At 41.4% G+C, this 13772-nt stretch overlaps 1 protein-coding gene across 4 annotated transcripts in view; it reads right to left on the reverse strand.

Moving 5' to 3' along the window:
• Positions 1 to 13109, reverse strand: part of Poc5 (POC5 centriolar protein) — a 31151-nt gene extending 18042 nt beyond the window's left edge. The window contains exons 1-7 of one of the 4 annotated variants that reach the window (XM_059276285.1): positions 12925 to 13109; positions 10515 to 10677; positions 9027 to 9122; positions 7104 to 7200; positions 4428 to 4499; positions 2959 to 3164; positions 890 to 1066 (exon numbers count right to left, since the gene is read on the reverse strand). In XM_059276285.1, coding sequence (XP_059132268.1) covers positions 890 to 1066; positions 2959 to 3164; positions 4428 to 4499; positions 7104 to 7200; positions 9027 to 9110 — 636 coding nt within the window. In that variant the 5' untranslated portion in view covers positions 9111 to 9122; positions 10515 to 10677; positions 12925 to 13109. Of the gene's footprint in view, positions 1 to 889; positions 1067 to 2958; positions 3165 to 4427; positions 4500 to 7103; positions 7201 to 8460; positions 8586 to 9026; positions 9123 to 10514; positions 10678 to 12844 lie in introns of those variants that run through there. The other 3 variants (XM_059276286.1, XM_059276287.1, XM_059276288.1) reach the window with 3 other exon arrangements.
• Between the last annotated feature and the right edge of the window lie 663 nt (positions 13110 to 13772).

A 13772-nucleotide genomic window follows, 5' to 3' on the forward strand; every position in this document is an offset into this window, starting at 1 on the left:
AAATCAGAAGTTTGAAGATAATAGAGAAAATGACTGACAATGTTTCAAACAAAGCAAACTACATAAATGTTTGATTTATACTATACCCGTAAAGAACAAAAACAATGTACATCTGGAAAAACATCTTCTTGCTTGCTGTGTGGATTATGTCTATAATCCCAGAAGTTGGGAGACAGCCAGGACGACTTCCAGTTGAGAGGCCAGCCTGGGCTATACACTGAGTTGGAGGCCAGCCTGGGCTACACAGTGAGACCCTGTCTCAAAAAGCCAAGCAATAATGAACCTGCCACTTTTATTTGATTCATTAAACACCCGAGTGCTACTTCTCAAGGCAAGCTGCTGAGGTGTCTACCCTGAATCCTTTTGTGACATCTAGCACATTCTCCTCCATAAACAGATGGGCATCAGCAGAGGCACAGATTCATTTTGCTTACGATGTGATTAGGAGGCCAAAAACTTGGACCAGTTTGAACTCTACCCTCGAGTTTTTAAGAAGCCAAGAGGAGGTAAAGAGTATTTCCTGTGTTTATCTCCATCAGTGAACAAATACATCTCCCTGATAGAATTTGAGATGCTTAACCTATCATCTCCAAGGATGAAGAATGTAGGAAATGCTGGCTCCTTAATGCTAATGACAGCTACAAAACGATGAGGTAGAAAAACCTAGTATGTCTGTGTCTACACTGAGCAGGCTCTTTAAACATCAGCAAACTCCAAAGCCAGAGCTCAGGATGGAACCCTATACACTTGTGCCTACTAAGAATAAACCCCAGGGCTGTGCGCTTAGTTTCTCTTTCTGCCCTACAGGAGCAGGATAATCAGTAGTTCTCAGAATTGGATTTCCACTGAGAATCTGCTGAGTCTTAAAGAGAGGCATAGAAAAGAGGACCTCATCCTTTCTTCCGATGGAAACTTCAAAAGCTTTCTGCAGCTCCTTCAAGTCAGCGATCTGGTTGGAGAGCTGCTTTACAAGTGCCGCATGTTTCTCCTTCTCCTTTTTCATCTCCAGACGGTGCCAGTCCATAAAATTAAGTCTCCACTTACTTAGTTCAGATATAATGTTTGTCTGAAAAGAAAACATACTGAAAATAAGTTACCTGTTCTTTCAAATCAGTCTTAAAATTAAACTGAACATAAACATTAAAAAAGATCAGGTCAAAACAAGAGCTATTAAAAAAAAATCACAACACACTAATAAATGATGTCTGCAAGTTCAACAGCTGTGGCTCTTCACAGTTCATTCACCAAGGGAACTAGTTTTCCATTTTATGTTACTTTGTATGAAATCTTATGACATTAAAAAAAAAAAATCAGGTTTTATTCACTAAACTCCTTTGTGTAGTCATAGACTTAAATGTCCATACTAAAATAGATTAGGTGGGGCTGGAGAGAGGGCTCAGCAGTTACTTATGAGCACTGGCTGCTCTTCTAGAAGATCTGAGCTCAATTCCTAGCACTCATGTGGTGGCTAGCCATCTGCAACTCTAGTCCTATGGAATCTGATACCTTCTGTCATTCCACAGGCATGCAAGCACTTACATACATGGAGGCAAAACATCCCTACACATAGGATTAAAAAAATAAAATGTCAAAAACGTGTAAACGAGAAACGGATCAGGTGAAGAAATGTAGGAGTACGGGCTAAGCTGAGACCCAAAGATGGGCTGATTAGCGGTGGTGGTGGTAGTTGAAACCATGGAGCTGAAGTTTTCCCCAAAAGAATTTCCCACAATAGTCACCTTACAACAAAGAGCTAAGCTCATTTACCCTACTGACGGGCATGAGTAAAAACACCAAGTAATCAATGCTCATCTAAAACCAACAAAAGCCTTCAATAAATAGTATTGGTGGACAGAAAATAGTTTGAATGGTTGTCTGTGCAATATGGCAACAGATCTCCTCTACCCCCACCCCAGGAAACCCATCCCAAGGGGAAGATGGTAGACACTGCTCCAGAGTATTGCTAGAGTTTCAAATAACAGGAAGATACAGAAGTCACAGAATTCACATGATCATAATTTTATGTATGTAAATACATAATTATATGCTTCAGAAAAGTTCATTTTCTCCATTTTTAGAATAGTTAGATCATATTACTTAAAAAGATATTTGTTTTAAATTTTGTGTAAGTCTCTGTATGGGTATGTGAACATCAGCATAGGTGTCCATGAGGCCAGAGGTTTCAGATGCCATGGCTAGAGTTCCAGCAGGTTGTGACCCACTGACAGGGTGTTGGAAACTGAACTTCAATCCTCTGCAAGAGTAAGACTTTTGCTCTTAACTACTGGGCCATCTGTCCAGCCCTCTCCATTAAAAAAATAGCAAAAATCGGGACATTTCTGTAATACTGTTTTATTGGCAGGCTACTAACATCACCCAACAAAAATATTTTCATAGAATCTTCAGACATATATTGTGGCTGCTATAAAATTAATATACATTGGTAGTATATATTTTTTAAACATAAAAGTTCCTCCAATCTCAGCCTCCCAAGCAGCTGGGACTCCAGGTGTATGGCCCTCCTAACCCTCTATTTGTCAGCACTAGGGTCTGAAGGGACTGAAATAGTGTCAGTCATCACTGTATGCCATCAAGAAGCCCTTTCAAACACACAAGAAATGTGGTGGAACATACAGTATCCTAGCAACTCCTTAAAACCTCGCAACTCAAAGCCTGGTTTAGAAACCAGTTATATTACTTAGGAGCATAATAGAAACATGTAATCTTAGGCCCTACCTAAAACATACTGAGTACCAACTCACAGCTCAACAAGAAACCAAGGCAGTTCATATGTGCATTAAAGACCAAGAAGCATAAATCTAAGACACTGGATGGATCATCCCAGGAACCTAAAGGTTTAGGTTTTTGTTTTCTAGGAAAGAAAGAAAGAAAAGAAACAAATAGAGAGTAGGCTCAAGTGTCAGACTACAGCATGCTGGAGCAGAGCAGCCGCAATACCTTCAGACCTGAACTCCAGAGGTCAAGTACATTCTCCACCTTCTGAAGATTTTCCTCAGAAACAAGACGGTCGCCCACAATCATTTCATGGGCATCTGTACGAGTAGAAGCAGAGGCTGGTGAGGAAGAGTCACCTAAAACATGTGAACTGAAAAAATCCATGACTGGATGAGAGACCTTTCTGGGTGACAGGACCGGGGATGTCCCTGGAAGAAAGGCAAAGCAGTCAAGCAGCAGCCAGGTCAGATGGAAAAGCCTCCACCAGCAAAGGCATATCAAAGGCTACCAGACGTCTGTCAACTCTGGAGGCTGAGAAAAGCACAGAGAAGTTCCCCGTGAGGTACACTCAGTGTGGGTGATTGCGCTATCAGTGCTGTCAGTGACGGAGGTTTGACTGGCATGAGATGCTTCCTATACCCTCCCACCCTTCACAAAGAGCTCTCAGGACAAACAAGGATGTGTCCTATCCTAGACCAGTCTGAACCGAAAACCACACCATCACATTAACATTAACAAAGTGTCTTTTATGTTGCTGTGATAAAAATGTTTAAGGGTTAGCACACACATGCCATCCTAAAAGGAAGGTATTTTCTCGACCTTAAGGAGAAAACCGAGGCTCGGAGAGTTAATTGACCAAGTGAGGGTGGTTGTATATAGATCACTATTGCTTTATATTCAGTGCTGGTACCAACCTAACATCCTTAAGATTTGATAATTTAAAGGGGCTGATTATTTAGTTTATCAGATACTATGGATAGGAAATATGGACACCAATCTTCATGCCCGTACATATACACACAACTCTCATCACTTGCTATTACCCAGGGAGTGGAGGAGAGCTAGAGCCAGACAGATAACTGGCCTCTACCTCTACAAAGCATAAAAAGGAAAAGGCAATCTAATCTATTCCACATTTACTAGAATTAGACACTATCTATCACCATTTCTCATGTATTCTACATTAACTATAAAGATTCTAATAACCAGGACTGAAGGGCTTTTCTATCTTTCTTGCAGAATGAATCAAGGGCAGAAATACTATAGAACTTGTTATTTAAAAGCAAATCTTTCCAGAACTCCTTGCAAGAAGGGAAATTATTCCCTAAGTTGTATATCTGCTATGTAATATATATCTGCTTTCCCCCTTTTGTTTGTTTTTCTGAGATAGACCCTATGTAGCCCAGGTTGGCCTTAAACTTATCTCAATGTCCTAAGTGGTGAGATTGTAAGCATATTCCAATAGGCTCTGTGCTTTTATTGTTGAAAACATATATTCATTGTTTACAAAATAGAATCATACAACGTAAGAGCTTGAAAGACCACCTGCAAAGATACTGCCCAAGATTTAAATATTATCATGTAAACTAGCAACAAGAACATTTTAAGATCTGGTTATTAAGTACTATGCTGACATTACTCCTGTTAGCACACTGTCATTACTGAAACAAACTGAGGAAATGTCATCTCACCTGATTTTGAATGGCTGGACATGTCACATCCTTTTCCAACTTCCATTGCAGTTTCTTTCATGGGGTTAGTTCCTGAAAAAAAAAAAAAAAAGGTTTTTAAAATTAAACTGAACTACTGAAATCAAAACGTGTGTATGCACTGTAAAGACAATGGCTTTGCTGTGGCATTCTCAGGCTGCAGATGACATACACACCCCTTCCTTCCTCTGGTGTCCCTGCTCCTCTGATCCTCTCCCTTTTAAACAGTACTCCTTCTGTTTTTATGTCTTAAATAAATTAAAAAAAAATCCATATTCTCCATATGTGGGAAAACATGCAATATTTGTCTTTCTAAGCCTGGCTTATTTTGCTTAACTTGATTCTCAGGTTCCATTAATTTTTCTGCAAACATTATTTTGTTTTTCATGGCTGACCAACATTCCACTGTTCTCTAGTTATATGCCATGGCTATTGTAAATAGTGTTGCAATAAACATGGGTGTGCAAACATTGTACACTAGCTTGGATTTTCCTGAGTGTATATCCAGGGGAATATAGCTGGGTCATATGGTAGGTCTAGTTTCAGTTTATTTTTTAAATCTTACTATCATTATTATTTTTAAAAAAAACTTTGCAAATAAATAAAATCACACACCAAAATTAACCAGGCCCAAAGACTACACAACACAATACAGTTAGAGTTGGCATTCAGAATGGAAGCTATGAAGCTCCACATTAAGTTTTATACTTTTAGTATCAATTACATTTTATGCACTTACCTACCATCAAAGCCCAAATGCACAACAGAATTAGAACTAGAAAAACAATGAATTTTAACTCATTTTTCATAACTCGTGTCCATTCAGAGAGGAATTTCCGCAATGACTCTCTCAGTGGCTGCACAAGTCACATTCCCACAAGCAGTGTCTAAGAGTCTCATCTTTTACCCATATCTGCACCAGCATTGGTTGTTTTTGTGTTGTGGATGACAGCTTTTCTGTGGGGAGACAGGAATCTCAATATGGCTTTGATTTGCATTTCTCTGACTGTTTCAGAGGTCAAATATTTTTCATGTATTTATGGCCCAGTTGTACTTGAGGACACTGTGCTTACTGTCTATGTACCTATGTATCTAATATATAGATATAATATCTATTATATAAGCGCACACACACAGTCTGTGTGACTATGTGAGGAGCATGCATATGCCACGGCATGTTTGTGGAGATGCTCCCCTTCCATCTTGTTTGAGATAGGGTCTCTTTGCTGTTCACTGCTGTGCATGCCAGCTACCAGGCCTGTGAGCTTCTGGGGATTCTCCTGTTTCTGCCTTCCACCTCACCTCTAGGAACACTATGATTACAGACTCACACTATTGTACTGGCTTTACATGGGTTCTGGGAATTTCAAACTCAAATCCTCAAACTTACATGGCAAACATTTGGCCTGTGAGTTCTCTTTCCAGCCCTTGCTTGATTATATTAATAAGTCTGCAGTACATTAGTTTGGTCAGTAGGAACTGTATGTTAAGGTACTCAGTAAAAACCAAAGCATATGACTGATACTGTTGATGTATAATGAGTAAAACCAAGGTTCACATCTCTTAAAGGAATTGAAATTTAGGTAGAAAACATCTGCCATAGTAAATTATTTATTTGAAGTCATGGTCCTGTGGTTCTATCCGTCATTCCAGTGCAGCAGTCTAATATAGGAACATGGTGTGGGGGCGGGAATCTACAAACAGGGACTAGGGAACCAAGACTAGGGCTGTGACTCAGCAGAAACCCAGGAGCCTTTTGTCCCTGTGTGGGTTGTGAAAGGCACCCTCAAGGACACTCATCCTTGCAGGCAAGCCAACTGTATGAAGACTGCCCATGTTGGCTATCTCGGCCCTCTCAAAGGGCCCATGAGGGGGCTCAGTGGGTAAGGATGCTTGCTTCCAAGCGTGACAACCTGAGTTCAATCCCTAGAACCCATACAGTGGAAGGACAGAACAGACCCCTGCTGGCATGCACATGTAGGCATGTACATACACACATACACGAATAAACATATGAAAAACAGAGCGCTTACTCAGAATGAGTTGTTTGTGCTTGTACTTTACTAAATAAGGCGTGAAGAGGTAAAAAGAGCTTCCTTTCTGTTTCTACCTTTAACCCCTCTATCAAAGCACAACTTGGCTTGTATCAGATACCAGATCTATTGCTGACAGTCCACAAGAAGGTCCACCTTTGTGCTATAATGCAAACCACCCTCCATGCCCATGTAAGTACTGCTGACAAAGAACCAGCAGGTGGTTCTAGAGTAACTTAAGGGATTTGGAGGGCAGTGTCAGGAACATCTTTAAAGATGGGCTTGGGCATTTAGTTTTCAAAGTAATCCTGGCATAAAACTTCTGGATCAAAAACAGGGGCATAATAGAGTCCACTAAGAGAAAATAGTTACTGGGTTGCTTTGACTTTAGTAACTTTCCTAAAGTTAAAAGTCAACTGAAGTTTAAATAAAAGGAGCCAGGAACAACACAGTAAAATATAAGGCAGACCCACATGGTACTGCTTTACACCATGGATTGAGAAGAAAACGCTGATGGTAAGGAACGTTTCCAGTCACGTCAGCATCACTGACAAACTCAGGATCTTATGTGGTATCTGTACATAACCTAGTTAGCAAAGCATGTCAGTGAGCGCAGGAAATCTACCTGGAGCCACTTCTCCCTTCGGATGAGACGGCTGGGAAGCACTGGAGTCAACATTTGGATTCACAATAGCATAGCGAAGCAGTTCTTCATACTCTTCCTACGAGAAGCCAGTAACAGTGATGTATTATAACAGCTGTAATGCTGCATCCGACCACTCCATTTTCTGTTGTGTTAAGAAATCTACTAAATCACATAATAGTCACATTTTTACCACAATACAGAAAAGTCGAGCTCTTATGCTAAGCTTGAGTCCTTTGAGTACTTCTGGTATGACTTTTATATTTACAATTAAAAGTTTAAAGAGGTAACAGATGTTGGTGATTCAATAGACTATTTTTCTATCTCTTCTTTCTTACATTTCAGATCAATTTAACTGAAGATGAGACAAGACATGCTATTGAAAAGCTATCACTTTCAATTTCAAGTACTTAAACTGAGACTCAGTTTCTATTTTCTCTCTCTCTGTTCTTCCCTTTTACTTTTCTTTCCTCCCTCTCTCCGTTCCTTCCTTCCTTTCTCTCTTTCTTATTTTGAGACAGGATTTCCCTCTATTCCCCAGGCTGGAACTTGCCATGTAACCCAGGTTGCTATCAAGTCTGCACTCTTCCTGCCTAGGCCTCCTGAGTACTTGCAATACAGGCATGCACCACCACATAAGGTACCAGAATTGTCTTGACATTCTGTAACTCAAAAGAAGCAGACTGGATACTCAAGCTTATGAACTACAACACAGACATTTTGTTTCACCTAGTTTGAAGTCCATACTCACAGGGGAAGCTTGCTTATTTTTGCTATTGTTGTTAGAAGAAAATGCCATGGATTTGAGTTCATAAAATAAATCTGTATAATTATGGCTTTGTTTTAGCATTGGAATTTTAAGTAAAATTGTAAAAGGAGTTTGTACTATTCTGTTTGAAAATTGTGAAATTTCAATGTGAAAGAGTGAGTTGGTTTGACTTTCAACTTGGGAGTCTATTTTAATACACATATGCATTAAACATTAGGTGAAAAAATTCATTATAATTCTTTAAAAAGATTTAAATATTCTTAAGTTTAAAAAACCTGCAAATTATATCTGATTGTTAAAATAAAAGGAAATCCTAAGTTTTTCAGTTATTCAAGACAACCCTACCTTGATAAGTTTGGATAAGACACAAGGTATTCATTGGTTTCTATAGGCCTAAATGTGAGTCCTGTAGTAGTCTTGCCCATGGACCACGAGCACCCATTTCTCCTTTACTCCTGTAAATAAGTCCCAGGGTTTTTGATCTGGGCAAAGGTTTGACCTTGCAGCTAAGGTAGTTAGGAAATATGGTCTTTGGGAGTTGAATCTCTCATGTAAATAAGACACCCTTACCTACTCAGTTCTCCTAACTTGTCTTTCAGTGTCCAATCAAAGTGGCAACAGGAACCAGAACTTCACTGCAGAGAACACTGGAGTATCCCGGGCTCCAGAACTTCAGATGGGCTGACGTTCTGTTACTTTACATTAAGAACGAGAGCACCCAGCAGAGGTAGTTAAATGAGAACATTTCAGAAAATGTTTCTGAAACTTTGAGTTTTAGTTTGAACAGTTCATGGCTATTTTCTGAAAACTTAAAACAATATACTCCCCAAATTAGTAGAGAGTTCTTTAAGTTTGGAAATACTGTAAATGCACTATTTCATTGTAAATGGTATAAGTAAATGAAAAATGTATTTCTGGTTTTGCCACAAATTACCACTGTCCTGATTGTTTTGAGTGGTGGTCTCTCTCTGTAGCCCTGACTGTCCTGGAACTCTCTATGTGGACCATGCTGTCCTTAAACTCACAGAGATCCCCCTGCTTCTGCCTCCTGAGTGCTGGGATTAAAGACATACACCATTACACAGGGCTTTATACGCTTTTAAAAGAAATCATAATAAATTTAGATGTCTTCCTACCTGAAGGTCTGTGGAGACAGAACTATCAGGATCAGAGTTATTGTGAGCAACATGGACTGAATATTTATCCTCATCAGATGACATCCTGCACAGACACTATAAAACAACACAAGTTACCTCTAGTTGTTCCCTGTAATACTTCAGCCAAAGCTTTTAAGTAGTTACAAGGGGTTGCAGCAATGCTTTAACTTGCAAGCGCTTCTCACGTCATTTAGAAGAAATCACCCACTCAACATACTGAGTACTTACAGGCAAGAATCATCAGGCCAAAAAAAAAGACTTACACCAAACATTAGTATATCTATAATATACTGAAAGAGATGAGCAAAATACATGAACGGTTAAAGAAAAATGCTTCAGGACAATCTCCAGCAGGGTCTGTTAGAGATAAGAGCTTGTGGTTACCATTCTTCAGCTTTATGTGACATCTCAAAGACTGTATACTTTCCTGTGAGATGTTGAACTAAGACAGCCCAACAATTGGTGTAAATTTCCTTCCTGAGGCATTTACATGTTGGGAATATTATTGTAAAAAAATTAAGGAAATTAAGTTTATACATTACAACATACTAAATATACACATTGAAATGACTAAAGGTCTTAACTAAAGAAAACTATATATAAAAAAAAATTGAAAAGACAAATAGTAACTATTCAAACTCTCTAAGAGAGACAAGATGGCCCAGATATTGAGACCTGAAAGATGAGCAGGTCCACCCTGAAAGACAGACCAAAGATGAAACTGAGCAGCACAGGGCAAGATACAGAGGCATGGCGTGGATGCTAAAAATAACCAGGCATACGGTTAGGCTGAAGCAAAGTCTGAGAGTAAAGATGAAACAAAAAGGAACAGTTACAATCATGACCTTTCATATTAAAAGGCTGAATCATGCCAGGCGGTGGTGGTGCACGCCTTTAATCCCAGCACTCGGGAGGCAGAGCCAGGCGGATCTCTGTGAGTTCAGGGCCATCCTGGTCTACAGAGTGAGATCCAGGACAGGCACCACACAGAGAAACCCTGTCTCAGAAAAAAAAAAAAAGTTTGACTCATTCCAGAAGATATTAACTATAAAACAACTGATGTGATCAGCCTTGTTTTTTATTCATTTTTGTAGTGCTAAGGATTGAACCCATATGCAACTATGCATGTCAGGGCAAGAGCTCTACTGCAGAGCTACACCTCCAAACATAGCCTTGTTTTTTTTATTAAAGAAATATTGCTCTTGACAGCTTTAGGGAGGACTGGGATTCTAAAACAGAGAAGCCAATTGAGAGCCCGTTGTAGTAATCCAGCAGCAAAGGGTCTTCTCATCGCTGACCTAGGAGACAAACGAGGTCCTGAACTAGAATGCAGCACTGGTAAGGGAAGGAAGTGTGCCTCTGAGACAGCTGTGCTGAGGTAATGGAAACGAGGGGTCAAATCAACGGCCACTTCAAAGGACACAGATTCCTGTCTGGAGTAACTAGATGGCCCATGATACTACTCACCAGAGCGAGGAATGCAGGAAGATGACTCTTGGAGGATGGACGATGAGCTCAGTACCGGGTATACTGGCACGAAGTGGCCCCGGAAGTACTGGGTAAAGCTGTGGGCATGCCGTACAGTCAGCCTTCAGTGTCCCTGGGTTTCCACATCCATGGATCCAGTCAACTGTGGGTTAAAAATATTTCTTAAAGTTGCATCTGCACTGAACATGCAGACTTTTCTTATCATCATCCCCTGAAAAATACTGCACAACAACTACTTACCTAGCATTTATACTGTATCAGGGTTATAAGTAAACTGGAGATGGTCTTAAGTGTGAAGGATGATATGCGTAATAGGCTACACGCAAATTCTATGCCATATTATACAAGTCTCTTGAGCACCTGCAGACTTAGTTGTCTGGGAACCAATCAGCTGACTGTGGTTACAGAGGGATAGCTGTTGTGTGGTACACTGACTACTCAGTGCACAGCTCCAAGCACTGCAATTCATAATGGCTAGAACATAATAATGGTTCCTAAAGTCAAGTTCCTAAACTCAACCTAAAGGTGAGGCCTGCCTTACAAGTATAGGCTGAAGATTTAGATTGAGGAGGCACTGACTTATTGGGGTTTACTAAATAAAGGGGAATGAATGGGACCACCCATTGTGGTATGGTAAAGAATTATTATCCTGCAGACCAAACACACACATTGCACACATTTTTAGAATATAAATACATGTGTATTTTCTGGAAAGATGTTTAGCTTCTAATATAATTTCAGAGGATATAATAATCCTAATAAAGTTAAGGACCGCTACCATGAGAAGACAGTTAAATCTACAACTGCTAAGTTTTTGTTTTGTTTTGAGTGTGTGTGTGTGTGTGTGTGTGTGTGTGTGTGTGTGTGTGTGTATGTGTTTTGAGACAGGGTTCTCTTGGCTGTCCTAGAACTAGCCATGTAGACCAGGCTGGCCTTGAACCCACAGGGATCCGCCTGCCTCTGCCTCCCAAGGGCTGAGATTAAAGGCCTGTTGCTGACTCTTAAGACACAAAGAAGACTTGGTCATATGACCGGAGAGAAAGCCAGAACACACACTGGAATCATGTGGGCAACATCCTGAGGGTCATGGGCCAAAAAGGGGTAAGGATGGCCCTCAACTTGCCAATCAGGAAGTTGTTGAGCCATTTGTGACAGTTTCAGTTGCTACTGGAACAGGCCTCAATTACGGTTTGCTAAGAAAATAAACAAGCCGGGCGGTGGTGGCGCAAGCCTTTAATCCCAGCACACGGGAGGCAGAGCCAGGCAAGCCCGGGCTACCAAGTGAGTTCCAGGAAAGGCGCAAAGCTACACAGGGAAACCCTGTCTCGAAAAACCAAAAAAAAAAAGAAAAAAAAGAAAATAAACAAGAGATAAAGACATTGAAGTAGAAGGAAGGGATACAGGGAAGCCACAAAATAGAAGGCCAGGTTGCAGCCAGATTCTGGAAGGGGAACTGCTGTTTTATTCAGTATTTGCTATGTTTACAAAAGATAAATAAACTAAATCTCAGCTGTGACTGTCTTCCATTAAGCCATTTAGGGAAGACAAAATAAGCATGGATCTGCATCTAGGAATGAATGCTTCACGGATTTCAAACCAACCATGGTGGTAATTTGGTCCGTTTTAATCTTCATTACATTGTCCTTTATGATTTGTTTGCAGACCTGGTAGGCAACCAGAGATGGGAGTTGCGGATTATTTTAGTAACAAACGAGCTGGTATGATCAGACATCAAAAGTTGTTTCTTAAATATATACTGCGGACACAAAACGATTGTGCTTTTGGAAAAATACGTTATCTGCCATTTACCCTGCTCTTTGCAAGCAGGCATGACAATTAACTGAGAATGGACAACAGTAGCATTTCCTCACAGTCTCTGGGTTTGGAAACGAAGCAGAAGAATGATGCCTGCTTTAGTGGGTGACACACGTTATCCCATCACACTCTCAGTATTCTCTAACCTTAGAAACCGCAAGATAGTCTGAAGGCTCCTCTTTCCCACAGGTACAACTTAGCTGAAAAGCGGGCTCCAGGAGTTCAATTGCAACCCCTAAGAGACAGAGGGCGAATCAACGGGCCACTGGCAGGAAGGTGACATCCCCTCGTCCCAACTGCCTGCAAAGAGAGGGGGAGCGCCGGTCCCTCCAAGTTTTCTTCCACCACCCTCCAATCCAACCCCATTTAAATCCAATTCTTTCTTAGTAAAACACAACCTCACGTTTGACCATCTCCCGCTCCGTCCTAAAGAACAGAACCTGCGGGGCTGGTAACCACGCTGGTAACGCTCGCGTCACTTGTGTCCTCTCTACCTGGGCATCTCCAGGGATGACGCCCGAGTCCTGTGTGGGAGGAACCGGCCGGGCCGGCCGCCGCCGCCGCCGGTACCCACCTTCTCCGCCAAACCCGGACTCGTCACTCGCGGCGACCCCAGCGTCGCCGCCGCAACCTCAGCCAGCACAGCTGCTACCCTAGCAGCCACTTGACAGTTTCAAACCGCGGGCAGTGATGAAAGACAGCCCTGGCCATTGGCCCACAGCCTCAGCAATCCTGCATTTGATTGGTCCGCGGGCCGTGGGCGGGGCCTCGGGACTTCAGCCCGGAGAAGCCGGAAATAGGAGATTTACCAGCCGGAGAGGGGCGGGGTCTCGGGGAGGCCGTCCCCGAGTTCCCGGCACAACGCGCGTGCTCAGTGCTGCCCTGGGGCTGCGGACTACGGGGCGGCGCTGCGGACAGAGTTCGTTGAAGCTGTGAACGCTGCAGTGCGGCTTATTTTCAGCAAGGGGTACAGTCTAGTCGAGGTTTAGTTTCCATGCACAGATAGCCCGCCACAGAATCACTGGCTCGACAGCTTCTCTCTTAAAAGTAAAAAAAAAGTACAACCTCTATTGATTTCTTCGGGTTTGGGCTAGGGAGCCTGAATTTTAACAAATAAGTAATTCTGAACACCAGTGTTTAAAACAACTGCCCGCTTAGGTTTTGCTAATGACTTAAATGCCTTAAACTGCAAGACTGGCCCTCAGATCATAATTACAATTTATAGTTCTGTTTTGCCAAGTATTATCACCGTGGGCCGTGCTACCCATATTAAACGGCCTAGGGAGATTAAATGAGTTAAAATAGCTATCACATAGACATATAAAAATATTAAGTTTCTAGCTCTTTCATAACAATTGGCAATAGATATGACTAGAGGTACATAAGTGTCCAGGTGGCAAAGGATTCAGCTATGTGGGCCGC

The sequence above is a fragment of the Peromyscus eremicus genome, chromosome 11, assembly GCF_949786415.1.
Source record: "Peromyscus eremicus chromosome 11, PerEre_H2_v1, whole genome shotgun sequence".
In the NCBI taxonomy this organism is placed as follows: Eukaryota; Metazoa; Chordata; class Mammalia; order Rodentia; family Cricetidae; genus Peromyscus; species Peromyscus eremicus.